This window comes from Tamandua tetradactyla, chromosome 1 (genome assembly GCF_023851605.1).
Source record: "Tamandua tetradactyla isolate mTamTet1 chromosome 1, mTamTet1.pri, whole genome shotgun sequence".
NCBI lineage: Eukaryota > Metazoa > Chordata > Mammalia > Pilosa > Myrmecophagidae > Tamandua > Tamandua tetradactyla.
The window spans coordinates 65,404,238-65,429,259 of NC_135327.1; the positions used below are offsets into that span (position 1 = coordinate 65,404,238).

The 25,022-nt window shown below is 55.9% G+C and overlaps 1 protein-coding gene across 14 annotated transcripts in view; it reads right to left on the reverse strand.

The window, feature by feature from the left end:
* Positions 1–25,022, reverse strand: part of CAMK2B (calcium/calmodulin dependent protein kinase II beta) — a 131,212-nt gene that overhangs the window by 45,185 nt on the left and 61,005 nt on the right. For all 14 annotated transcript variants that reach the window (XM_077118168.1, XM_077118220.1, XM_077118150.1 and 11 more), the window contains exons 3-4: positions 10,265–10,324; positions 3,251–3,305 (exon numbers count right to left, since the gene is read on the reverse strand). In XM_077118168.1, coding sequence (XP_076974283.1) covers positions 3,251–3,305; positions 10,265–10,324 — 115 coding nt within the window. The remainder of the gene's footprint in view (positions 1–3,250; positions 3,306–10,264; positions 10,325–25,022) is intronic.

Below are 25,022 nucleotides of genomic sequence, written 5' to 3' on the forward strand. Positions count from 1 at the left end.
GTGTACGGGGTCAGGGGCTCTGCCACTATTTCTGTGTCTTGGCCACTGGGCTCTGCTGTTCTGTGTCCCTCAGAAAGCTCTGTCTATCCTTCTCCTCTTTCTCTCATTCCCATTTCCTTAGTGGTGTCCTTCACACCCCTGCACCCACTTAACCACCATGCTGTCTATAAGGAAACGAAATGATTTCTAGGAGGGGCCTTCCCAGGGGAATTGATGTGGCTCCAGAGCTCAGACCATCTGCATGGGGATGTGTGTGCATCTGTGTGTGCACAAGCATTCACGTATGCACCTGCGTGTCCACATGCATGCCTGCATGTACCTGAATGTTAGCCATGTGTATGCATGTGCCTATGCACCTACATGTATGTGTTTACACATGTGTTCACCTACGTGCATAGCAGGAAGATCCAATACCAGGCCCAGTTCAGGAACAGGGCCAGGCCTTTGCTACCTCTGGGTGATGATGATCTGCCCCGTGAGCTGCCCCACTCCCCAGATCAGGCCTCTGTTTCCTGGAGCTCCGGCAGCCCTGCCAGGAGCGTCTGTCTCACTAGATGCAGGGACGGGCCTTTGGGGCTGCCTGTGTTCTCAGAAAGCTTCAGGCTGTGCTGACAGGCTCCCAGGTCTCCATCTCCATTGGCAGTTATGGGGAATCTGGGGGTCCCCACTTTTTCCCAGAGAGGCTCATACTGGCCCAGAAAGGGCACGGTTGGTAATCCCAGCATCTTTCTGCATTTGCCCTTTGCCCAGGCTCTTTGGGCTTCCATGGGACAATGTGGATGATTCTAGGCTGCAGCCCTGGCCATGTGGGAACCCAGTGCCCTAGGGAGGGCTCTGGGCCTGCAGCCTCTTCCTCTGGACTGTTCTCAGCGTCAGTCCCCAGGCCTCTGTGACATTCTCAGGAAGGCTGCTTAGGGAAGGAGGTGGGACGTCTCCTGGTGCATCCCAGAAACACTGTCTGGGAGGACGGAGTATGCAGGGTCCTGTCTACCCAAGCCGGGTTTCAGTGGGACCCAGGACCACCAGCCCTGGGGGCCACTTTTCTCCTCCCATCCCCTCTATATTCACCAGTCTCCTGTTTCTATCCACCCTCCAAGCCTCTCCTTCCATGCGTTCACATGGGGACACACACACCCCATGGACACACCCATCCATTCACATACACCTCACACTCGCACACAGCCATCCACTTGTGCACATACAAACCCACACATATCCAATCACACACCCCACAAACATACATACACCCATCCATTCACACCCCACCTCTATCCACTCACATGCATTACTCATGTGATATACACTGACATACACACATACACATACCCATGCACTCTTACATTTACAACTTGCACACCCACGCCCACCTGCATACACCAATCCACTCACCAGACTCAGATATGCACCCTCAAATATCTTTCCGCACACACACACACCCAGGGCCAGGGTGTCGTCCACTCCCTGAATTCAGTGGTTTAATATTTCTTAGGGTAAGGGGTTGGGAGACAGGTGGGACTGAGGGACAGAGGGTGACAGCAGGCTTCCCACTTCTCAGGGGCCATGGGACACTCAGGCATTTCAGGCACCTGCAGCCTGGTTATTCCAGGTGGGTCTGAGCCTTGTGGAATACATTGGGATGGTGAAGAGGCCAACCCCTTGCAGGGGCAGAGGCAGCCTCTCAACCAAGGGTCCAAAGTGGACCGAGGCCTCTGCAGCATCCCAGGCCCCACAGCTGGATGCCACTGTCATTGGAGGCAGATGAGATTGCTGCTCCTTTTCTGGCACATTCTATCACAGCCTACGCTGAGAGTGGATTGGTGGTGGTGGTGGGAAAATAGCTGGGGAGAGCGTGGGGCAGCCGCAGTGACAGGCTCAGGCACCCCAGCTGTGTGCCACCTGAGGCCACATGGTGCAGGCCAAGGACATGGGGCCCAGCCTACCCTCAGTTCCGGGCACTGTCTCTTGGAGCAGCTAAATATAGCACTGCTCCCTCTGGGCACTGCCAGCGAGTGAGGATGATGAGCTCACCACACCAAATTCACAGAAGTGGCGGCTAAGCCTCCGCACAGCCCCACGCCTTCTCGATTGTCCCAGTATGCTAACTCACCCGCAAGCTCACACACGTACACAAACGTGTACATTCACACATGCTCACTCAACAAACAATCTGCAGGGGCACTTCCCTGTACAGTGCACACAACATGCATGCTCACACATGCACAGTGCATACCAACATACTTATGCACACCTACAATTCACACACACATGTTCATATACCTGCACACAAGCTCACGCCCACATGCACCAGCACACATACACACATGCAATTCACATGTACTCACACTCAACAAGCAATCTACGCTCACACCTGCACGACACATGCTCACATACACAGTGCACACTAACATGCTTACATATACCTATGCACAGCTGCACATTTACCTGCATATGTTCACACATTTGAATACACTCATGCAAACCCACAAGCTCACACACTCATATGCAATTTATACATGTGCTCACATTCAATAAGCAATTCACATGCAGTCACAACTACACAGTAGGATACGCACAATAGCACATACTTGCCCTCATGCACACCCACAGCTCACTAACATACCCACACCCTCACCTGCATATGCTCACACATGCACACCTATTCACACTAAAGGTCACACATTCATGCAGTCATATACAAGTTCACATGCACATACCCACTTAGATTCTCACACACACATGCCCTCCTGCACTCACACAACTACATGCATACACAGTCATTCAGACTCATACGTACTCACTTGCCCACTCTGCAGAACACAATACACATTCTATCTACTCACACACTCATACTTACACACTCACATGCTCATGCATACTCACACACGCATACACTCATGCCAGTCATGCAGCTTGGCAGCCCAGCCTCAGATGAGGGTGTACCCAGAGAAGGAAGGTAAACTATATTGGCTGCCGCCCCTATCCTCTGGGATCCAGGCTGCCAGAGCCCCAGATGGACTCTCCCTCTCCAACCCCACCCGTACCCCACTCTAAGTGGAGTGAGAGCAGGGGGCAGGAAACTGTGGGACTATAAACTTGATGAAAAGGATGGCACTGGAGCAAGAGGCCCAAAAGCAGAGGGCAGCTCAGGGGCACCTGTGCCCAAGGGGAAGTGATCCTCAGGGGACAGGCACTGGGAAGGGGTGCAGGTGAGCCCCACAAACCATGGCACTGGCCTCAGCCTGGTACTTACAGGTCGAAGACGAGGTAGTGGAAGCTCTCCTCAGAGATGCTGTCATGGAGGCGCACTGGGGGGATAGAACAGGCCGTGAGGGGTGGGTGGCACTTGAGTACCCCAATGCTATATGCCTGCTTCCCGCGGAACCCTGCGACTGTCCACATAGCCAGCGCCAATGTTCTCAAGGGACAGACACCCCACGACATGGCGAAGGGCCCTGAGGGGAGGGTCCCCAGGACAGCAGTGGAAAGGGAGCCACAGTCACCCCCTCAGCATGGGTGCAGTTATTTAACCATCATGAAATTCTCATCTACTCCTTCCTGCTTCTAGAGCCAAAAACAAGACCAGTGCAGAGTAGGCGCTAGTTATGGCTGTCGAGAGAAAGAACGAATGAATGAATGAATGAATGGAAAGCCAAGTGATTTCCAGTACCAAGAAAGCTCCAAAGCCCCCTCTTCCTTGAAGCTGGAGAGGTAGCTTGCACCAGGGAGCAAATATTTCCCAGGAATGCCTTGTTTTGGTCACATTGCCCCTTGCATTTATTGGGTGTCTGCTGTGCACAGGTGCAGTTGTAAGCACTTAGGTGTTTGCTCACTCGCTCAAAGCTTCATGGCCATCTTAGGGGACAAATTCAGGAGCAAGTAATCAGTCACAGGCCACATGGCTCAGACAAGGCTGGGCGGGATGCTAGCCGGCAGACTGGTTCCAGGTCCTGAGCTCGGAGCCTGGATGATGCTGCCCTCCACAGCCACAGAGGCCTGGCCCTGCTGCGCCCCCAGCCTCCCACCAGGACCTCTCCCAGGACCCTGGGCGAGGCCTTGCTCCTCCCAGCATCTGGGGATCCGCTGGCTGGCGCTGAAAGGGGTGGCACAGAGCCCTCCCGCTCCAGGCACGAAGAGGCAGCTGACTTTCTGCGCTGACCCCTTTCCTCACTGCTCTCCAGCGCATGTCCCATTTTCTAACTGGTTGCTAAAGTCCCCCTCCCTCTTGGCTCCTGTCCTCCCTGGTGCCTGCCTGCCAGCATTTTACATGCCCAGGAACTCCAAGCTGGCCACTCCCTGGACTCAAGCCAGCACATTGTTGGAGACCTGGCTGCTCCTCGCCTGGGGGCCCATCACTGTCTCACCCATCCAAGGAGGATCCGTAAGAGGCTGCAGAAGCTGGGGGTGGAGGGGCAACACCTCAGAGGGCTCCACGCCCGGAGGAGTATTCTGCCATAACCAGCCTGATGTCTGTCTGACCTCCAAGAGAGGCCTTGCTTTGCTTAAGGTACTTTGAGGCCAGAAGTAAAAGCTCAAACACCCCTGATGAATTTCCCTTTTTGGCACTAACATCTCAGGCAAGGCTGGCCTGTGGGACCACAGGGCTGGCCATGCAGTCTGTTCCAGCCCATCTTTAAAAGAGGCATAATGTTTACACATGGCACGTTGCCAAGAGAAGATTCCGTGGCCTGGGATGCCGGCCCCAGGCGCACAGTGAGGGCACAGGTGGGGTTACTCCTGTCACCATCCAAGGGTGGGCAGTTTCCCAAGGCAGCCCCCCAACCCCATCAGGAAAGGGCTGACAATGCTCTGGAGGAGGAAGGGAGCTGAGAGAGGAACTCAGGGAAACTGACACCCAGCCTGAGGGTCCTGGGTCCACAGAGGGTCCTGGGTTACTTTTCCAGGCCCAGCATGGAAACAGGAGGCCCCAGAAGGCAGAAGGCCCTAGTTGGTAGGCTGGGCCAAAGGGTGGTGCTCAGCTCTGGGAGGGGAGCTGCCACCCGCAGGCCTTGCTCCGCCCCCTGTCCTCCTTCCCTTCTCTCCTGGTCTTCCTCCTCCCTGCAGTGCCCCACTTCTGCTCTGAGCAAGGGCACCCCGCCTCCTCCTCTCCAGCCCCTCAAAAAATGGGTTCTCCCATGCCCCAAGCCCTCTAGAGGCCCAACTACCTGGGCTGGTAACCAGGCCCACGAGGGGGAGCCAGGAGACCCCTCCCAACCCCCCCGCGAATCCTTCATGGCCACATCTGTCAGGCAGAGCTCCCACTTGCAAAGGGGCAGACCCAGGACAAGCTGCTGGCCAGAGCCCTCCGGGAGACCCAGCAGCCAGCCCCTCCCAGCCGAGCTCTGCACCGAGAGCGAGGGACACCCTCCCATTCGTCCCCTCGGTGAGCTCCAATTCCCAACTGGACCCCCGCTGTGCCCGGGCTGGCCTGCCACCTCTAGGGACACCAGCTCTAACCCACAACCTGTCCTTCCTACCAGGTCATTAGAGTCAAACTAAAGCTCCCTCCTTTCTGACTTCTTTCTGGCCCAGAGATGCCTGCTGGGGCCCTGCTGTCGGGCCCTATAACTGATCAGCCCCCCACTGCCCCAGCTGCCTCCCTCTCAGACACTCTGTAAATCCCACACCAGCACCCTAACACCTCCCTGAGAAGGAGCTGGAGTCAAAAAGAAACTCAGGCTCTCTACAAGGCATGGGGAGTGGGAGGGAGGTCCACTCCACAGCAGCACCCCACCACCCCAGGGCTGGGAGAAGCCAGGGAGAAAGGGCCCCCCAACTCCATCCCAAGTTACTGAGGGCCTCTAGCTTCCCTCTCAGGGGAATCTGACGTCCCCCAGGGGAGGCTCAGGATGTCCAAAATGCTGTGTGCTCCCTCAGGGAAGGCAGGGACATAGCCGCCTGCGCACAGATGGCAGCAGGGTTCTGGGTGTCTCTGGGTTGGGGCTGCCTTCTGCCTGCAGGTAGCCACCTCCCTGACGCAGGTGGATGGGGGGGGGTTGATCGTCTCCATTTCCTCACCTCCAGGAACCAGATGAAGGGCTTCCCACGTACCCAGGGGTTGGGCAATGAGGGGTTTTCTGTGTGGTTTTTTTGGGCAATGAGTTTTAGGGGGACATGCACGAGGATGCTTTCTGAAACATTTTACCCTTTTAAAAATAGTGATGCACTTATTTTAACGGTTCAGAAGAAAACCTAACTAGCACATCAGACCCGTGATTTCACAGAGCACTGCTCAAGATGGGACTAAGGAAAAAAAAAAAGAATTGACATAAAATCTACTTAAATAGAAATATTATACAAATAATACTGCAGGTGGTATACAGATGTGGCAAAAAAAAAAAAAAAAAAAACACCCCACAACACATAAAAATGTGAGGGTGGCACCTGGGAGCTAAGTCTGGGAAGCCTTGGAATAGCTGGATGGCACGTCCCCTCCCAAGGTGTCCTGCCACAGCTGCAAGCTTCTGAGAGGAAGCAGGGGCTCAGGGCATGGCCTCCTTTACTTCTTCCTGGGTCGTCTTTAGGCCCTACTGCTAGGGTCCCTGGAGTTGGAGTGCTGCTTTCCATGGCCAGCAGCTAACTGCTCATCTCAGGCCTGGAGTTCTGGGCAGGGGGTGGTGCCTACCTACCAGCATCACCTTCCCAAGCAGCCTTCAGAACCATTCCTGCATACCTGGAGGCTGTGTGGCACTTGTGGAGGAGGGGGCTCACCCACTGCCTTGTGGCTGCCTGGGACAGAGCCCACCCAGCTGTATCGATACAGAATGTGGTGACTCATCAGAAGCTCTAAAAGACAACAATATCAGCAGTGGACATTTTGGAGGCTGAAAATTGTCCATCTTTGCTCCTGAACCCCAGGGTCCCCCTTGCACCTATCTGCTGAACTCTCCCATAGAAACATGCCAAGCTTACGACTGGTTACAACCCCAAAACGGGGTTCCAGGAAGGAGTGGGGAAGTAGGGGCGTGTGTGCTTTACTTCTATGGTATGGCCTGGCAAGACCCCTGATGAGGAGACTTGTAGTGGCTGGGGGCCAGAGGTCAGAGGTCACCAAGCTCAGCTTATGAGATCCCCAAAATGTGCCCCTGTGAGTCAGGACATAGTGGGGCTCGGGCCTCCCTGGTGTGGATGGGTGACAGTTTTGCCCATGGAGGCCTCTTTCCTTCATACCCAGAGTCCCGGGGCCCAGCCGGGAAGGTGTGCTAAGCCCTGGAGCCCAGGCTATCCATCAATCCTTTCTGCTTCCCCATGAGGCACCATGACAAGGCTGGGCCCCACCATCCTGCTCACAGCTCTGCTTCCAGTGCCCAGGACAGCACAAGCATAGGGTAGGCCAAGCGCCTAAAAATATGTGCAGAATAAACGAATTCCCAAAAGGGTTTCTTAAGTATCAACCCGAGAGTGGTTACATGGCTGTGTTTGCTAGGTGGGGGCATAGTATGACAGCCCGGCATGAAGCTGCTGCACACAGAGGGGGCACATGCCACAGCCCCACCTTCAGACTCCAGGCTCCTCACCACAAAGCAGGCAGAAAGCGAGCACCCAGCCAGAGGCGCAGAGACGTGGACAGGAGAAGAACTTAATCAACGCTCATGATGGTATCATCTGTCATCGTTACCTCCAAGGAAGCCAGACTCACACTCAACTCCAGAAGACCATGCCAGCACAGGGGAGCTCTGGGGAAGACCACCCACCTTCCCCCAAATCTGCGCGGCCATGTGGCTCAGCTCTGGTTGGGGTGTGTGTGTGCAGCCAACTACATCAGCCTTTCCTCCCAAGGACAGCACAGGGTGTAGAAAACTCTGGTCAGCCTGGTGGCTTCTGATCATTCTACCTTACTTCTAGAAAATTCTAAAAGCCCGTGTCATCATCTGACTGTGGACCATGGGCCAGGGAACTGAGATCTGGTCTGTGCTGGCCTGCAGGAGGCTGGGAGGCCCCTTGGGGCAGTGGCAGGGGGCCTCCTTTTGCAGACACCGGCTACTGTGATGCAAAGACTGAGGACTAGAGGAGAGGCCACCCTGGCTGTGCAGCCAGGCCCAGCCAGGTCCACCCCACAGTGTACGCCTGTAGGATGGGGGATGCAAGGCAGCTCAGTGGACACCTGCAGGCCCCTGCCCTCATCTGCTCATGTGGGGGTTTTAAGATAGACCCAGAATCCTCTGCTACTCCTCCCTGAAAAGGTGGAGCTTTTTTGGGGGAGTGGACTCAGAAGCTGGCTTCAAATAAATAGGGTAAAGCAGAAGGGACAGCGTGGCACTTCTAGACCAAGTTGTGAAAATGCCAATCTCTCCCTCTCATGGCCCACTGGGGAGCCAGCAATGGTGTCAGTAAGACCCACAGGGAGAGGAACCAAAGCCTTGTGCCCACAGTCGTGGGAAGGGCCATCTTGGAAGCACATCCTAATGCCCCAGGCGAGCTTCAGGAGGCAGCAGCACTGGCTGATGACCACGTCGCCTGACGGACCCTGGGCAGGGCCGGCTCTGCGGACATGCCAATCCAGAAGGTGCCCGAGGCCATCCTGAAAATCCTTAGCGAATTTTGAACAAGAGGGCCCCACCTTTTCGTTTTCCACAGGGTCCCGTAATCACATGGCCAGCCCTCACCACCCAGCTGAACTGCCCTTGAGTTCCTGACCCCAAGACTATTAAGTAGGTGGCCTTGGCGTCCCCCTCCCCACGTGACCCCTTCCTCCCTATGAGGCCCAGAGCTCCAGGCCTCTCTGATCTGAGCTGTGGCTGGGTGGCCCTGAGGGAGGAGAGGGACACTGCCCACAATGAGACCCCTCCTCTTTTCCTGGAAACTTGCACCAACTGCTCCATGCCCCAGAGAGCCTTCCCTCCTACGGAGAGTCTGCAGAGAATGTTCTGTGTGAAACCTAGCATCTCAGATCTGCCCTTCCCTGTCTTCTAGAATGCACTGATCTCAGAATGAAGCTGCTACAAGTGAGAACCCAGCAGCTACTCCTTGGGACCACTCAGACCGCAGAACCACAGCGGGCCAGTGGAGCAGGGAGAAGTCATGGAGAAGAGGAGAGCAAACACCCACCCCAAGGGGCGTTTAAATTAGGGGGCCTCTGCAAATGCACTCAATGTGGGAGGGGGGAATGCAAGGCAGGGTGATGGATGAGGAGAAAGAGACTAGGAGGACAGCTGCTGGGGGAGTGAGAGGTGTAACTACAGTAGCATTTTGGGGTGGGGGGTAGGGAGGGGTATGTGCTCTCAGATGATATCCCAGAAGTAGAGGGACAGTTGGTCTCCATGGCAGCTGTGCCTGGAGGGTGGAGGGGTGATGGGCTGGGGTGAAGCCAGGTTGTCTTCTGAGCACTGAGTGCCAGCTATGATCCACCACTAGGTAGGTATCTTCCACAGCCAGCAAGGAATAGGCTGGGACTCCCGATTTCTGGGGACAGGCCTAGGAATCTGCATGTTAGAGTATGTGATTCTTGAACAGACTCAGGCATGAGAGTCCAGGGATGAAAAGCACTGTGAGTGAAGCCCAAGCTGCAGTTATCTGGGGTACGGGTTGGGTGAGGGCACCACCCCAGGCTCTCTGGTCACTGAGAACTCTCCCCACCCAAGGAGATGGCTGCACGGTCCCTTACATTTCCTGAGACTTGGCCAGCAGAGGTGGGCATGATGAGGCTTTTAGGAAACCACACCCTGGGAGCTATGGACGGCGGGGTGTGTCCTCTCATCAGTCTGTGTTCTTGGTACTAGGGTCGCATGTTTCAGTGTTTCGGCCCCTGTGTATTTGCTCGCACCTGGGGAGGCCCTATGCAATGCCAGCATCATTCCATACCCCACAAGAGTGGCATAGTCACTTCATCACTCACACTACAGAAGAGAATGCCAGGGCCATGGTGGATGACCATTCATCCCCACACATGTCTGTTGAGGCCAAGCAGGGTGAGGAACCAGGCACAGGGCACCAGTGGCTCATGTTCCTGGTGAAGGACCCAGGGCTGGGCCCACTGTGATCTGTCCCCAGAGCCACGTCCTCATCAGAGGCTGCCCTGTGCCCCTCCCCACAGGCTGTCCAGCAGGAAGGACTCTGCTCAGGTGTTTATGAATACTTAGAGGCTTTAACTCAATGAAAACAGAAAGATAGGAGGCCTTTGCAAATCTCTCTGTGCCTCTAGTCCTCAGAAAGGGAGAGGGGTGCTGTCTGGGGGAGGCCAGGAAGGCCAGCGCCAGTTTTGGAAGTGGAAGCAGCTCCTCCATGCTCGCTTGCTGCCCCCCTGTCCCCTCCCTGCTCAGAGGCTCACCGATGTTGGAATGCTTCAGAAGGCGGCAGATCCGGGCCTCTCTCTCCAGTTTCTGGTGATCTGAAGATGGAGAAAGAAAGAGGGTCACCATGTGCTCAGCACATGTGGGGTGCGTCACCCACTCCCCCTGAATGTCCTCACCCCTACTGCATACACCCTTCTCCCCCTCCACAGGCATCTTGGCAGCAGGCTGCTGCCAGTCAGGAAAGGCAAAAGTGGGTGTCCAGTGGCTGCCAATGAAAGGGGGGTACCTCGGTGACGCCAAAGCTAAGCAGGCCATAATTCACCCTGCTGGCTCCTTTGCTGGGGGTGGGATGTAAATGAATCGGTGGTCGCAGGCACCCAGCAGCTGGGCAGTGCTGGAACAGAAACAGGCTGCCAGGGACTGGGATGGATGAGAGGCCCTTGGAGGAGGCAGGAAGCAGCGCCTGCTCCAGGTTGAAAGTTTTCCCTGGGTGATTCAGAGGACAGAAAATTCCAAATATCCATGGTGGTGCTGACAGCACGGATTGAAGCCTTCACTTATTTGTCCTAATTTCATAACTATTTGGAGCTTTCCAACAATGTCAAATATATTTTTCCAAGGCAGCAGTGGGGTGGCAGGAAGATGGTACTGCCATTGGGGGGGCAGGTGTGTGTGTGTGTGAGAACGTACTTTAGACCTGGCTGGATATTTGGGAAAGGGGATGCACTACTGGTCTCCCATTCCACCCTCCAACCCACTGTGTACAAATCTGCAGAGTACAGTCTGTGGGGTTTTTATGCAGTGTTGCCAGTTGGGAACAAGTAGATGCAACAGAGATGAGAACTCACCCTGGGTGAGGGGAACCAATTGGTGGCTGAACCAGACTGACACCCACCCTGTATGGCCAGGGCTGCCCTGCTGGCCAGGTATACAGAAAAACGCAGGCCACCGAGTGCCTTCCCCATGACAGGAGGCACTGTAGAAAAACCCATGGTGACTCTGGGCCACCAGATTCGAGGGACAGGCACCTCTCAGGGTGGTCTCACAGGGGTTTGGGACTCAGAGCTGTGACAATTTACCAGTCAGAGCAAATTGAAGTCCCAGGAACATTTAAACAGCTGGTACAGATAGCAGCAGCAAAATATCCTAAAAACTCCACCTTTCCGTCAACAGGAGAATGGAGAAACATTGGGTTATAGACACCACAGAAACAATTGCTCAGTGGCCACCCTCCCATCAGTGTGTAGCATCAACCCAATATAGTGCTGAGCAAAAAAAAAGCCACTCATGGAGCAGTGCCCCAAATATGCTTCTTTATATAAGGTCACTAGGAGTTACTGGGGGGCACATAAGGGGGATTCTCACCTCCAGGCTTGGAACTGGGGAGATGGCATCTAGTATCTGGTCCCTCCTGCCCCTGCTGCTGAGCCCTCCAAAGGGGACCCACAAAGAACTGCGGGTGGACACATTCTTTAATGAGCCAAACAGTACCACAGAGGGGTGGGGGTGGAGGCTAATTTGACTCATCCAAAATATTCTGTACTGACTTCTGAGGGTATATTTGGGGAGATGCATTATGCGGGGGGCAAAGAAAGGGCTGCCTCAGTTGGTGCTTAGAGGACAGTTTTGACAGTGCAAGTCAGATAAAAATTGTGCCAGTGTGTGACTTCAGATGGGAAAGGGAGGCCAGGGTGAGGGCATGCAGAAGCTCAGAAAATTCGGCCCTGTCCCAGGGGGGTGGGTTGTAGGCTGGCCTGGAGGACAGCGGGGGGTGAGCGGGCTGGCTGACCTCACAGGGCTCAGGGTTTGTAACTCAGAGATCATCTCACATGTTCCCCTATATTCAGACAAGGTCAGGGAAGTTATTTAACCGAACTTCTGAATCAATGTCATAAGCAACATCACGACAAGGTTAATGAGTTAAATTTAACCCAATGTGCCCTAAATCTAAAACACCAAGTGGACCTCAGGAGAACCCGTCCCTCTCCCCACTGCTCTGTCCTCATCCTTGTCCCCAGACAGAGAATAGGGGTGGAGCTGAGCAACCTGCAACAAACCCCATAACCTCTGGGGACCACCTTGTCTCTACCAACTCAATCCCTGCCAGCCCTGGCTGGCCTCCTTCTCAGGGTGGGGTTGGGGTCTGGCAGCAGGGGGGCGCCAAGCCCTCATCACTAACCACCCCTGGACATCCAACCTGAGTACTCCACGGAGGCTGTGCCAGCATGGACCTGTGCCCCAAATGTCCCACATCCACAAGCTTCTGCATCAAGCCACTCCCTCCCCTCCCAAGGCCCCAGCAGCACTCTTAGGATCCCAGCCGGCAACCCCTCCCCACCCTCCGAGTTGTCAAGATGTCTAGGAGGAAGCAGACAGAGCATAAATGCCCTAGACAGAAGCACTCAGCAACAGGGGCCAGGCTCTATCTGGTGTCTGCCAGGACATCCTGAAAGGGTGTAGGTGCCACTCTCGTAATGTCAGGGCAAAGGGGGCTCTTGGACCCTGGGTCCCTGCCAATTCCTCATCTCCACTGCTGTTTTCCAAAGGGAGGCAGGAACATTCGCAGTTTTAAATTTTTATTATATAACCTTTGATACATACACCAGCACATATGCAATATCCATACAAGTTGTAAAAACTCTTGGTCAATAAGCCCATGAACCGCCCCAATCCAACCACAGGACCTTATGTAGATGCCCAGAACACGGCTGCTCATGCCCCATTCCCTCGGCAGCGATGTCTTCTTAAGCTCCAGCTGCTGGGCCCAGCCCCAAGTCACCACCACACCCTCCTCCGGCTCCAAGTACCTACGTCCTCCTTTGATGTTGAGTTTTCCACTGAAGGGGATTTTGAGGGTGACCTCTGAGATAGGGCAGGAGTGGGAAGGGCAAGCCAGGGAGAGAGGGAACAAGCCCACTTTATCAAAGGAAGGACTCTCTATTTTTTCCCTTTCCTCTGCCCTCTCCCTTCTCTTTCTCTCACCCCCCCACCCCTAGCACCAACCTAGGCAGTGGGGTCCAGGGTGAGGCAAGGTCCTAGGCCCCAAGAAGCTGAAGACAGCAGTGGGGTACACCCGTACTACAGAGATAGTCAGAGTGGGCTGGGGTTCCAACACTGCCTGGGGGAGAATCAAGGGGTGATGCATAAGTGGGGTCCTGAAGGGTGAATACGAGTTCTCTGTTCATTCTGGTGGAAGTCTTAGTTCTCTGGGGCTTTCAGTTCACCACCCTGGGACATGGAGCTTGGAGAGGGAACTTGGAAGTTCAATCATCTCTTACACGCTCAGGCACCTTAAGATGGAGAAAAGAGGACATGCAGATGGGTCTATATTTAAGCCAGAAGGTGACTGACTCATTCCTTCTGGAAGCAGTTCTACATACCCGCATGTGAGCTCACACACACCCCTGATCCCACAGAGGGGCGGGGGTTGGTGCCGGCAAAGGCATAAAACCCAGCTGTTTGCTTTTTCCACCGAAGACGTAGCCTTCCGATTAAACACAGCACTCGAGTGTACCCAAGAGATGCATGAACGCGCGTGCACACACACACACACACACACACACACACACACACACACACACTTCAAGGCTAAGCCAGAGCCAACAATCACTGCCTTGAATTCTAATGATAGTGCCCACACTATGATGATTCCATCACCTCCTGGGGTCTCAGCAGCCACGGGGAATGCTGAGGTCCAGAAGGCTTTTCTGGATGATTCTGCCAACAGGCTCTGTGGCTGGGCCCCAGTGGCCTACACTCTGGTTGGAGCTGGAAATACAGCAGCGAGGAGGTTAGGATGGTACAGGAGGGCCCTGGGTCCACAGAAAGGGAGATGATCCCAGCCAAACCCTGCACACTCCATGTTGGCCAGTATGAGGGTTGATGACAAGGTCATCACAAGGTCACATCCCCAAGGACACTGACTAAGTCCTCCAACCTCAGCGGCAGGGCTGAGAGTGGAAGCTGAGAGCCGTTTTCCTAGAGTGTGAGCTCCCTCTGTTATAATAACCTAGGATGGGGTTGAAATGTGTCTCCCAGAATGTGGTCCGATTAGGCAATGGGGTCGTTGCAGATGGAATTAAACTGCAACACGATCACACTAGCATAGGAGAGCCGCCCAGTCCAATCTGATCAATATCCTTACAAGAAGAGGAGACAAGGGGGAAGAAGGCCACATGGGGATGGGGGCAGAAGCTAGAGTGACTGCCACAGGGCATGGGTCACCAAGGGTCGCAAGGACAGCCACTGGAAGCGAGAAAGAGGCGAGGAAGGACCGTTCCTGAGAGCCTGAGTGCCCTGTGGACACCTTGATTTTAGCCTTCTGACCTTCCAAACGGTGAGACAGTACATTTCCGTTGCTTTTAGCCCCCCAGCTTATGGTACATTACGAAACCACAGGAAACAGTCGGTTTCACCTGTTCCTTGATAAACTGTTGGGAATTTCAAGACTGACACATCTTGGGGGTACACTAGGAGGGCTGATGACTTCCTGCTCTCTGCAGTTTGTAAACACACGATGTGAGCTGCAGGAAGACAGCCAGGATGGAGGAAGGTGAGGCCACCCCCAACAAAGAGAGTCGAGGAGGCCCCGGGGCAGAAGAGGACCTGGGGGGACAGGGTCCCAGAAGCCTCATCGCAAACACGGCCCAGACTGGGGACCGGCAGCATCCTGGTCTGTGCCCAGCTGGGCGTCAACAGCAGCTGGATGCTCGGGCCTGAAAGGCATGGGGACTGTGGGCCTCTTCGTGGCCATTCCCCCAGGCCCTCCCCTGACCCAGAAGGTCAAGTTTCCGCAGGCTCCCATGACAGCACCAGGGAAGGGAGTGGGGATGTCTTGGGGCTTGTCACTGCACTGGTGGCCGGCCGCCTCCAGGAGACGGAGGCACGGAGAAGTAAAAATGGGTCCACAACCCCACCACACAGCGGCAGTGTGACCCCCAGCCTTGGCCATGGGGCAGGGTGCAGGGAGTGCAGGGCAAGGTGGCTCCCACAGGCAGCAGGGGGCCAGAGCGGAGGGAGGTCCAAAGGACAAAGAGAAATCTGCAGAACAAAGCCTGAGATTAGGGGCCAGTTGTGGAGATCTGGAGGGCACCCCGTGTGCCCTAGCAGCCCTGACCCAGCCCACCCTGCTCACCCCTTGGACCCTGGAAGGAGACACCTCACCTCCACCATGCAAAGGCCACCCTTCCCCAGCTGAGGCTGGATATGAGCACCCCCACTCCCTGGCATCCCCCCCCCCCCGCTCCCTCCCTCCCCCAACTCCTGCTCCCCCACCTGCTCCCTGGCACCAGTGACTCATGGCAGAGACTGGGCGTGGGGGGCGGGCCAAGCGGGGGAGCACAAGGGACAGGAGGGGACAGGAGGGACGTGGGCGGGTGCCTGGCCCCTCGCCAGCTGCCAGGAGCAGCAGCATGGCCATCACCCTGCAGGAAGGCAGTCCCCCTCCACCCCCACCCACAGAGAGGAGTGAGGCCCGAGGTGGCAGAGGCAGGAACAGAAAGTGGGAGCCAGGGGGCCCAGCAGATAGGGAGGAGCTGCCTCCTGCCTCACCTACCTACCAGGCTCAGTCCAGCCCCCTGGATTTGAGGCAACATGAAGAGGGGAAAAGAAGGGGCTCAAGTGAGAGCCTGGTGCAGCCCGCAGGCCTAGCCGGTCCTCACGGTACCTGGAGCCTAAGGTTTCCTGACCTGGGAGGAACCACTTCCCCTTCGCATGTCACAGCACTGAACTGGAAGACAGGGGACATGAGATCTGGCCCCCACAGGGTCCACCCGGACTGAAGGTGGAAAGGGAGTGGGAGAGCCCATAGCCTGCCTGGTACACCGTGGGTGCTGAGACGTGGGTCCTCTGCTCTTGCCCGGGTAGCCTGGCCTCTCCCCAGACCCCACGAGAAACCTGGTGGATACCTGGAGTGTTCACTGGAAAGCCCCTTCCTCATATCTGCAGGTAGGAGGGAGGTTCTTTGTCTGGGTCCTCAACTGGTCCACAGAGACACGGATACCATCAAGCTCCCCTGCCTGGCCCTGGAGAAGATTCCCCTGTGGACGTCCCTCCCGTGGCTAACCCCAATGGGGCACCCTACCCCCTGTGGGTGATCCCTTAAGGATACCCCTTTGGCTAACCTCCTGTGGTTTGTCTCAAACGCAGCCTGGTTGGGGGAGGGTCTGCGGTCAGTGGCCCTCTGGGTTGGGGGGGTGGTCCTGGGATTTTGAACGGCTGGGACAAATCAGAGCAAGACTGACACTCACGGGACACCACTGCTGGGGCCCCAAAGATGCTCCGAACAGGCCCAGCAGCTCTGGGTGACACGGCACCCAGCAGGAATCAGCCTCCATGGACGTACAGGCAATAGGACAGGTGTGAAGTCCCCATACAGGTCCCCCACATGGGTCGAGGCCGCCAGCTGCAGGGCCTCCGCCCCTCACCAACCAGCCCACAGGTTTTTATCACACTGCCCAGAAGGATTTCTAGGGCCGTGGCTGCTGGGTGTGGTGGAGGGACACCCTGGGTTGCATGTGCACGAAGCCCAGATGGTAACGTGTCCATGAGCACGGAGCAGCAGGGACAGCATCCCAGAAGCAGTCCTCGGTGGGCAGAGGGACATGGTGTCTGAACTCTGAGGTCACCTGAGGGAGGCCGTCTCCACATGCAGCCCCTCACCTCAGGGCTGGACCCCCAGCCCCTACCTCACAGACGCCCTGTCAGAAGGGCTGTCCACCTGCCTAGGACAGCCAGCGGGCAGCCCAGACCCTGGAAAGGCAGGTGAGCCCATGCCAATGCTAACCACTGACCGCGAGACAGTGTGGGGTGGTGGGGGAAAGGGGCATGCCACCCCCTGAGGATGCCCACGTGGGCCACTGGGGAGGGAAGGATGTGCCGGGGAGGGCCAAGGGCCCCTTCAATCTGGCAGCTCGGCAGCCCACCCCAGGACCCCACTGGGCCTTTCAGCACCTTCCAGGATGGGGGGCTTCTGCCTGCCTTTGTCCCTGTCCAGAGTGGCCATGGTCATGGGGACCCTCAAGGTGGCCTTGGGAAGCAGGCACCACTGTGGCCTGAACAAGCCCCAAGGCTCTCTGGGGCTCAACCACAGTGTTTGCTTGGCAAGAGTCACACTGGGGCTCAGGGACCCTGAGCCTGGGGCCCATCTTCAGGGGCACTCGGGGGTGGGGGAGCCTGTGCAGGAGTGGCACCCGGTGGGGGATCTGTCCTTCCCCTGGCTCCCTGGCCCCTGCTGGCCCCTCCACAGGAGATTGTGCACATGGCTATGCTCACCACACCTAATTTCTCTCCACCGTCATCTTTCTTCAGCAAAAGCCTTGAAGCTTTCCATATTGGCCCTAAGGATCTCAGAGGTAGACTCTCTATCTCAAAGCCTGTAGAGACCCCAGGCCAGTCCCCAGTCCCCAGACCCAACCCAGAGTAGCCCTGCACAAGGGCTGTCACCAGAGAACTCTGCGTCTCGGATGAGGAGATTTTTGTTATGCATCTGTGTATGGCAAGACTACATCCAGCCCCCAGTACCCAGCTCCCTCTGCACCCCCAGCCTCCTGGACCCACTTCCCAGGGTCAGTCACCTGGGCGCCCTGGCCCCCTTGGCCGGCCTTCTGAGCCCATGGGACCCTCCACCAGCCTGGCCGCCCCCCCTCCACCCTCCCTTCTGGAACAGGCAAGAATGCAAGGAACGGCCCAGACTCGTGGCCCAGTGCTGATTCCCACAGAACAGGACTTGGGCCACGCGTGCAGCTTCTCCAAATGCCTTTCCCCTTCTGGAAAATGGCTTCCTAAGAGTCAGGTCTAAGGTAGTTACACTTAAAGGAGCTGGGAGCAGTCACAATTTCACACAGAAATCTATAGGGCCGGGAATGGCAGGTGCACAGGTGGCATTCAGGCTCAGGCAGTGTGAGTGATGCGTGAAGGCTTCAGGGTGAGCCACACCCTCCCCCAGGCAGGCCCCATTGGGAGCCATCTCAAACTAGACTCCTCCCTGCCCTGGGGCCTCTGTGAAAAACCAGTGGCTACCTGCCCTTCTTTCTGGTAGGGGCAAGGTGGGGGGAGCACTGGACTAGGAGTCATCCCTACAGCCCAGACTCCCTGTGAATGAGGTCAGTGCCTCCCAAGCCGCACCCCATCCACAGGGCTGTCAGGGGAGCAGATGCAGACCATCCCCTTACCCAGCACGGCCTCGCCAGCCACCCATGAGCAGGGCTGTTATTGTAGCCAGGTCTCAATCACACTCAGGGTCCAGTCCTTTTCTCTCTGAGCCTCGGTTTCTCCTCTGTAAACAGGGTAGTGCGGATTGGACCATGCCCAACAGCACTGTTTCCAAAGAGGCAGAAACGGGACAGGCACTCACCCACGAGATGAGGAGGACAGAGAAGAGAAGGAAAATCTCCAGCTGTGGGTCCCTTCCTTCTTGGCCTCCCCAACTGGAGCCTGGGGTCATCTGCCTGTTTCCACACCCCCTCCTGGTCACTGTCTCTGTGGTGTCCCACCTCTCGACCCTACACACAACACTCTGGGCTCTGGCAGGTTCCCCCCACTCCCCCTGTTCTTGAAAGGGAGGTGGGGGTCGGTAGCCTCACTGCACCCTGAGCACATGCCAACGAGCAGTCAGCCCCAGGGCACCTGTGCTGTCCTGAGAGGTATCCCAAAGGGTCCCTGCCAGCCCCCACACCCCCACCCAGCACCCAGAGCCTCTGGGGCATCTTGGCAGGTGCACTGGCCTTTACTGCATAACGTCACGTTCTAAGCACAGCTCATGTTTATCAACCCACTTAACTCAGGGATCCCCAGCTTACAGACCAGAAATTAAAGCACAGAGAGACGAAGATGCTTGCCCGAGTTTCCCAAGCACTAAGTGACAGACCCTGGCATCTGGGCCCTTGGGGTTCCAGGCAATTGCCCCTCTGGGCAGCAGTCGGCCTTTGGATCCATCCAGCCCATTGCCAATGCCTCTAGGCCTGGACGCCACACTTCTCCAGCCTGTTGAACTCACCTGCAACAGGCCAGAGATAGAGTCAAACCTCAGCACCACCACTTAGGGACTAGGAGCCCCAGGAAGTCCCTGTGGACCAGGGTGCTGCAGGAAGGTGGACCATGGAAGCAGGGGGTCCTATGACCCAGCCCAGTGCTTCCCAAGCACACAAATGTGGACTAGAGCAGGCCCAACCCAGTGTCAACTGCGGGAACCTGCAGCCAGGCCCGGCCACTCCAGGAGTTGTGGGTGAAAGAACTGGTGCAGGCAGAGCTGCCACCCTCAGGCCCTCACCTGTCCCCCAGCCCCAGGGACCCTGCTGAGCGCCTGCTTGTTCACTTCACACCAGGCACCTATGACCAAGGCCACCAATGGAGTGTCACAGCCCCCTGTTATCGTTGATCTTCTGGTGGGAACACGGAGGCCAGAGGCCAAGGAGCCAAATGGATCTCTGGGTGACAGTAGAGCCAAGCCATACATCCGGGGGCCCGACACCTGTACCCATGCCCCTAATGCGGACATGGGGGCCATGGAGGCCCCAGTGGGGCTCAGAGGGCCAACATCACAGGGCCAGGCCTTCAGAGCCATGGGGCTCATAGTAAATATGGTGAGGAACACCAGGCTCCACTTTCTGTCCTGTGGTCACCTCTCTAAGCAAGACACAATGGCCCCATTTGTGGACTCCACTCTGAGCAGGATAGAGTGGGCCCATTTCCTGGGGTCCCACTGCCAGTCTTCTCTCTAGAACATCTCTGGGGACTGGAACATCACCCCAGGCTCAGAAGGCATTGGGGAGGGGCAGTGGGCCTGGGCAGTCCCTTGGAGAGGTAGGGGTCCTGCCAGGAGCCCTGGAAGGTGGGGGAGGGCCCCCAGAAGGGCAGATGTAGAGGACTTGGAGGACAGTGGGGGCAGACACCAGCCCCCCCCCCCATTGCTTCCAGCACCAGGGACCCCAGAGGATGAGGCAGGCAGGCTGCAGACTCTTGGAGCCACAGGGGGCCACTGCAGCCCAGCCCCAGCTACCCACAATACCGAGGTAGAGCCCGGTGGACCTCAGAAGACAAAGAGAGCTGCTCTTTTGTATGTGCCTGTGTTCTAAAAAGGCAACAGGGCAACGAGCAATTAGGCACCAGCATCAGCCAGGAGCTGTGCCTCCTGCCAGGGAGCTTGTGTGTCCACCCCACGGCTGCAGCCACCACAACAGAAGAGCAAAGGACATTGGGGAGCCTGGAGTGAGAGCACCATGAGGGACACAGTGCCCACAAGGGGGAGGGAGGCTGAGGGCAACTGGTGGGCTCCCTGGCTACGTGCCACCCATAGCTTGAACAGGGCCTTGGAACTGCGTCTGACCACATGGGATGGACCTGGCCACTCAGCCTTGGGGCTGTGCGCTAACTACAGGGGAGATGCTTCCCAGGACCCTCACTCTGTGGGGCCATCTTGGCCTTCCAGCTGCATCCCACCCTGGGCAGTGTATTCCATGTCATCCTGCATCCCACCTCAGTTTTGGCATCTAGTCCTGGGACCCAGCACAGGTGCAATCAGAGGTGACCAAAACCCCCCACCCTTGGCGAAAGCTGCAGCATTTTAAGCCAGGCACCTCGCTTCCCTGGCCTTGGCTGTCGGCCTGGGCAACAGGGAGAACGTAGCCTTCCGGAATAGTAGGTGGGCATAGAGGCAGCAGGAGCTCCTGGAGAGCCATTTCCTATCTCGCGCTTCCTCAGGCTCCCTCGAGGGGCACCTCTTGGGCTTCCCCCTGGATGGGGGTGCCCCCATGGCAGAGGGCGTCACATCAAGCACTGTGGAGGGGGAGGCAACTGGCACCCCAAGAAGGGAATGGGTGTTATGGTGTGGAGGAGGTTGTGGGGGTATGGGAGAGGTGCAGAGGTGAGCCCCAGTCTCCTCCAATCCTGACCCAGGGAAGGCTGGAAGTTCCACAGCCCTGCATTCAGCCTGGATTCTGGAGTCAGGTTCGAACTCCATAAACAAAGAGAATGTCACCTACCCCACAGGTACAGGCATACAAGTAAGGATGAATGTGCAAAGCACACAGAGTAAGGGTCAGGGAACAAGTGTCACTGCCCCCGAGATCTGAGGGTCACTGTCTACCAGGGTATATGATGCCTTCCCTTCTACCCAGGGCCAAAAAAAATGACACCCCAATGATTAACACCTTCCCAGGGATTAGATAGGGATAGCTGTTTCTACGAAGGTGTTAGTGCAGCTACTCTCTGAGCCCTTGGTAATCAGGGCCAATCTTACTTCCACACTCCAGGTCCTACAATAACATGCCCCCCTCCCCCACTCATCTCCCCTCACCAGGGCCCTAGAATAACATCCCCCAACTCACCTCCACATACCTGAGCTTTCCATACAGAGTCCTGGTTAATCAGCAACTCATTATTGACACCTAAATGGCTTAAAGACAGCAATTTAGGTGCCAATTATGAGTTGAGGGGGAGCTCTCTATCACAAACCCTAACCCTTACTTTATGCCTAACAATGTCATTGCCAGCCATCAATTAATTTCCTCTACTGCCATTGTTAGCAGTAATTCAATAACGTCCAATAATTCGGTACATTCACAGACTCCGAATGCCTCACAATCTCCTATTTAATTATTAAATCTTAAGAACCCTGATTTTCATAGCTTTCCCTATAAACTTCCTTTAATGGTGCAGTGTTGACATTGTTTGGGTTTTTGGCGCTTGCTGGGTTTTTTGTTTTATGTTTCCTGGGCAGGCTTCCCACTCCCTGCTTGTTCCCTGCTGCTGCTTGTCATCGGAAAGCCTCAGAGCACCCAGGCTGTCCCGAGATCCAGACAGACCTGGATGCGCAGAGCTGTGGGACTCCAACATTCCCAAAACCCAAGGAATCGGCCATCCCTGGAGGCCATGCCAATGCGACAGGGGGCCCTCCATGTGCGCACCTGACTCCCAAATGCCCCCGAACTCTAATCTCCCAAAGCACAGACACGCCTGGAGCCTGTACACTCTCCTTCTTCTTAGACCCCACTCCACAGCCATGCCCATCCTGCCTCCCATCACAGGGGTGTATTCTGACTCCAGCATAAACTGCACACTCACCTATTCAAGCTTCACTCATTCAAAACTTTCATTCCTTCAAAAACACTTACGGTGTGTTCGCCATATGCCTGGCCCTGGGTCAGGGTTGGGGGGTACAGGGGCGAAGGAAACTGATGAGTCCCACCCTGGGAGGCCTGGCTGTCAGGCAGAGAAGGCGGCCATAATATACCAATAGGGTGCTTGGGTCTCCGATTCAGACTAAGAGCTCCAGGGAGATCCTGCTGAGGAAGTGGTATTACAGGAGCTAAGCAGGTAGAATGTGCAGGGAGGAGCATCTCCAGCGGGGACGCATGTGTAAAGGCCCTGGGATGGGGTGAAGAGAGAAAGAGACCAAATGCCAGAGCAAAGATTTCAAGAGGGAGAAAGGAAGCGGGTCAGACAGGCAGAGCCCAGGGCCAGCACTGCAGGATTTTAAGAAGGGGTTGTGTGCTCCAATGTGAGTTTTTACAAGGCTCAGGGCTGGAAGCTGGGGAATGAAACAGCTGCAGGTGCCTTCAAACAACAGAGGTCCAGCCAAGAAACGGGGTCTGGGTAACCCAGCCATCCACAGCCACCAGTCGGGAGGGCACAAGGGCATCAGCGAGGCAGGGTCTGCAGGGCAAGGGCCAGGGCTACACAGCAGGGGCCAAAAGTGAAGATACGTGGGGTCCTCACAGAACCTGGTACCAAGGGAGAGCTGAGGTGCAGGGGATGGAGAGGTGGCCGGAAAGGGAGGATGGAGAATGGGAGGGAGGCCTCGAGGTTCTGGGACTTGACACATTGGGAAGTAGCGCTGGCTGGCAGGCCCCACCCTATACATTTCACATTCTCTAGTACCTGTATCTCCCATCCCTCTGAAGTAGGTTCCAGGTTTCACCCCTTTTACATCTGGAGAAACTAAGTAACTCAGCCAAGGGTACATGGAGTCAGAGTTCGAGCCAAGTACTCTGGGCCAGACCCTGCCCTTCAGTGCGGTGCAGCCAGGGGGTAAACCCACAGCTGGCTCTCGGCTACACTCACATACCTGGGAGCCAACCACCCCAGGGCAACACCCTTGCCATGCACGTAAGGTGCCCTGGGATGACGCACTGAGAGGTGGGCTCCAGAGACCCTCATCCTTCTTCCCTGAAGGGTCTGGAACCTTGTTTGGAGAACCTCAGACCCCTGCATGGGGAAGCAGCCCTGGGACAAAGTACAGCCAGATGGTGGAAGGTGGTCCAGGCAGGCTCCCCTGCTGCTGCTGGGAGGATGGGCAGAGCTCTGGGCACCCAATCAGTCCTCTCACCTCACAGCCCTGAGAACGGTCACCATCAGCAATGCCTGAGGCAGACTGGGTGAATGGCAGAATGGGAAATCGAGGCACGGCCATCTGGATAAGGCCAGTTCCCAATTGTTTCTTTAGAGCCCCTAGGCTTAACTTGAGAAGGGGCAGAACTTTCCCCAGAGGAGGGTTGTGAGGCCGGCAATACCCCTATGGCCCCCAGTTCTGCAGCACAGCTTCTCTGAGGTCCTCAGCTTCCACAATGGGGCACAAGGGGCCGCTCGGCCAGCAACTGTCCCATGCACACCTCCTGGCCTGACCCCACCCCCGACACTCAGAGCAGCCTCAGGTACCGAAGCTGGAGGTCCCAATTGTGCAGCAGATTCAGTTCTACTAAAACTACTGAGTGGTTAGAAAAGTGGGTGTCAGCAATGCGCTTGATCACGTCGAGGAAAGGCTGTTCGTTTTGAGGGCCAAGCATGCCACTAGGGTCATACTTTTAAAATCTCATTCTTTTAGAGACATAGGCAGAAACATGTGCAGATGAAACGACAGGCCATCTGGGATTTGCTTCAAGACAACCCAGGGTGGGTACAGATGAAACAGGATTGGCGAGGATGGAGCGTCCTTATGCTCTATATTTAGAAATGCCTGAAATTTCCCATCATGAAGAGCTAAATAGGGTAAAAAAATGTCCAAGAAAAGTGGAGGCTGGGGCAGCCTGGAAGCCCTGAGTTTGAAGCAAGAAAGTGGCTCAACCTGCCCTTTTCTGTGTAACGAGACACAGGGGCTTCTCGTGGGAGGAAAGTGTCAAAGGCAGGGTCTGGCCACTTGGGATTCCAGACCAGCCCCTGCTGGCTGCCCCTGCCTCCCACCACCCAATTAGCCTGCACAGAGGGAGGAAACCGAGGCCCACTGAGGCCTGGGAAGAGAGAAGTACAGACACAGTAAGCATGCAAACAAAGGTGTGGACAGTCACGGTGGCATCGTGCAGACCTGACGCAGGGGCAGGGGTAGGAGGAAAAGCAGGTGGCAATTATGGAACATGGCTGGAACTGCAGATTTCCATGTTAGAAAATCCTTCTGACTTGTAGAACACTTTGAAGGTATAAACAGAGGGCCATGCAGTTAATTGCCAGGAGTTACACAATTCTACCAAAACATCCTGTGGAAGACTGAGTAATGTACTCCAGAAAAAACACATGTTCTTAATGTTCTTCCTGTTGGGGTGAACCCACTGTAATAGAACCTCTCCAAGATGTTAGTTTTAGATAAGGTGTGGTCCAACTGAAGTCGTAGGTCTTGTTCCCTATTACTGGAGGCTCTATAAAGAGAACTGGGACAGGGAAGACATTGCCATGTGACAGGAAGCAGAAGTACATGCCAAGGAACCCCAAGATTTCCAGCAGCCAGCACGAGAACAAGCAGGTGTCACAGCAAAAACACTCCCTTGCTGATGGCTCTGTTTTGGACTTCTCCTAACCTCAAAACTG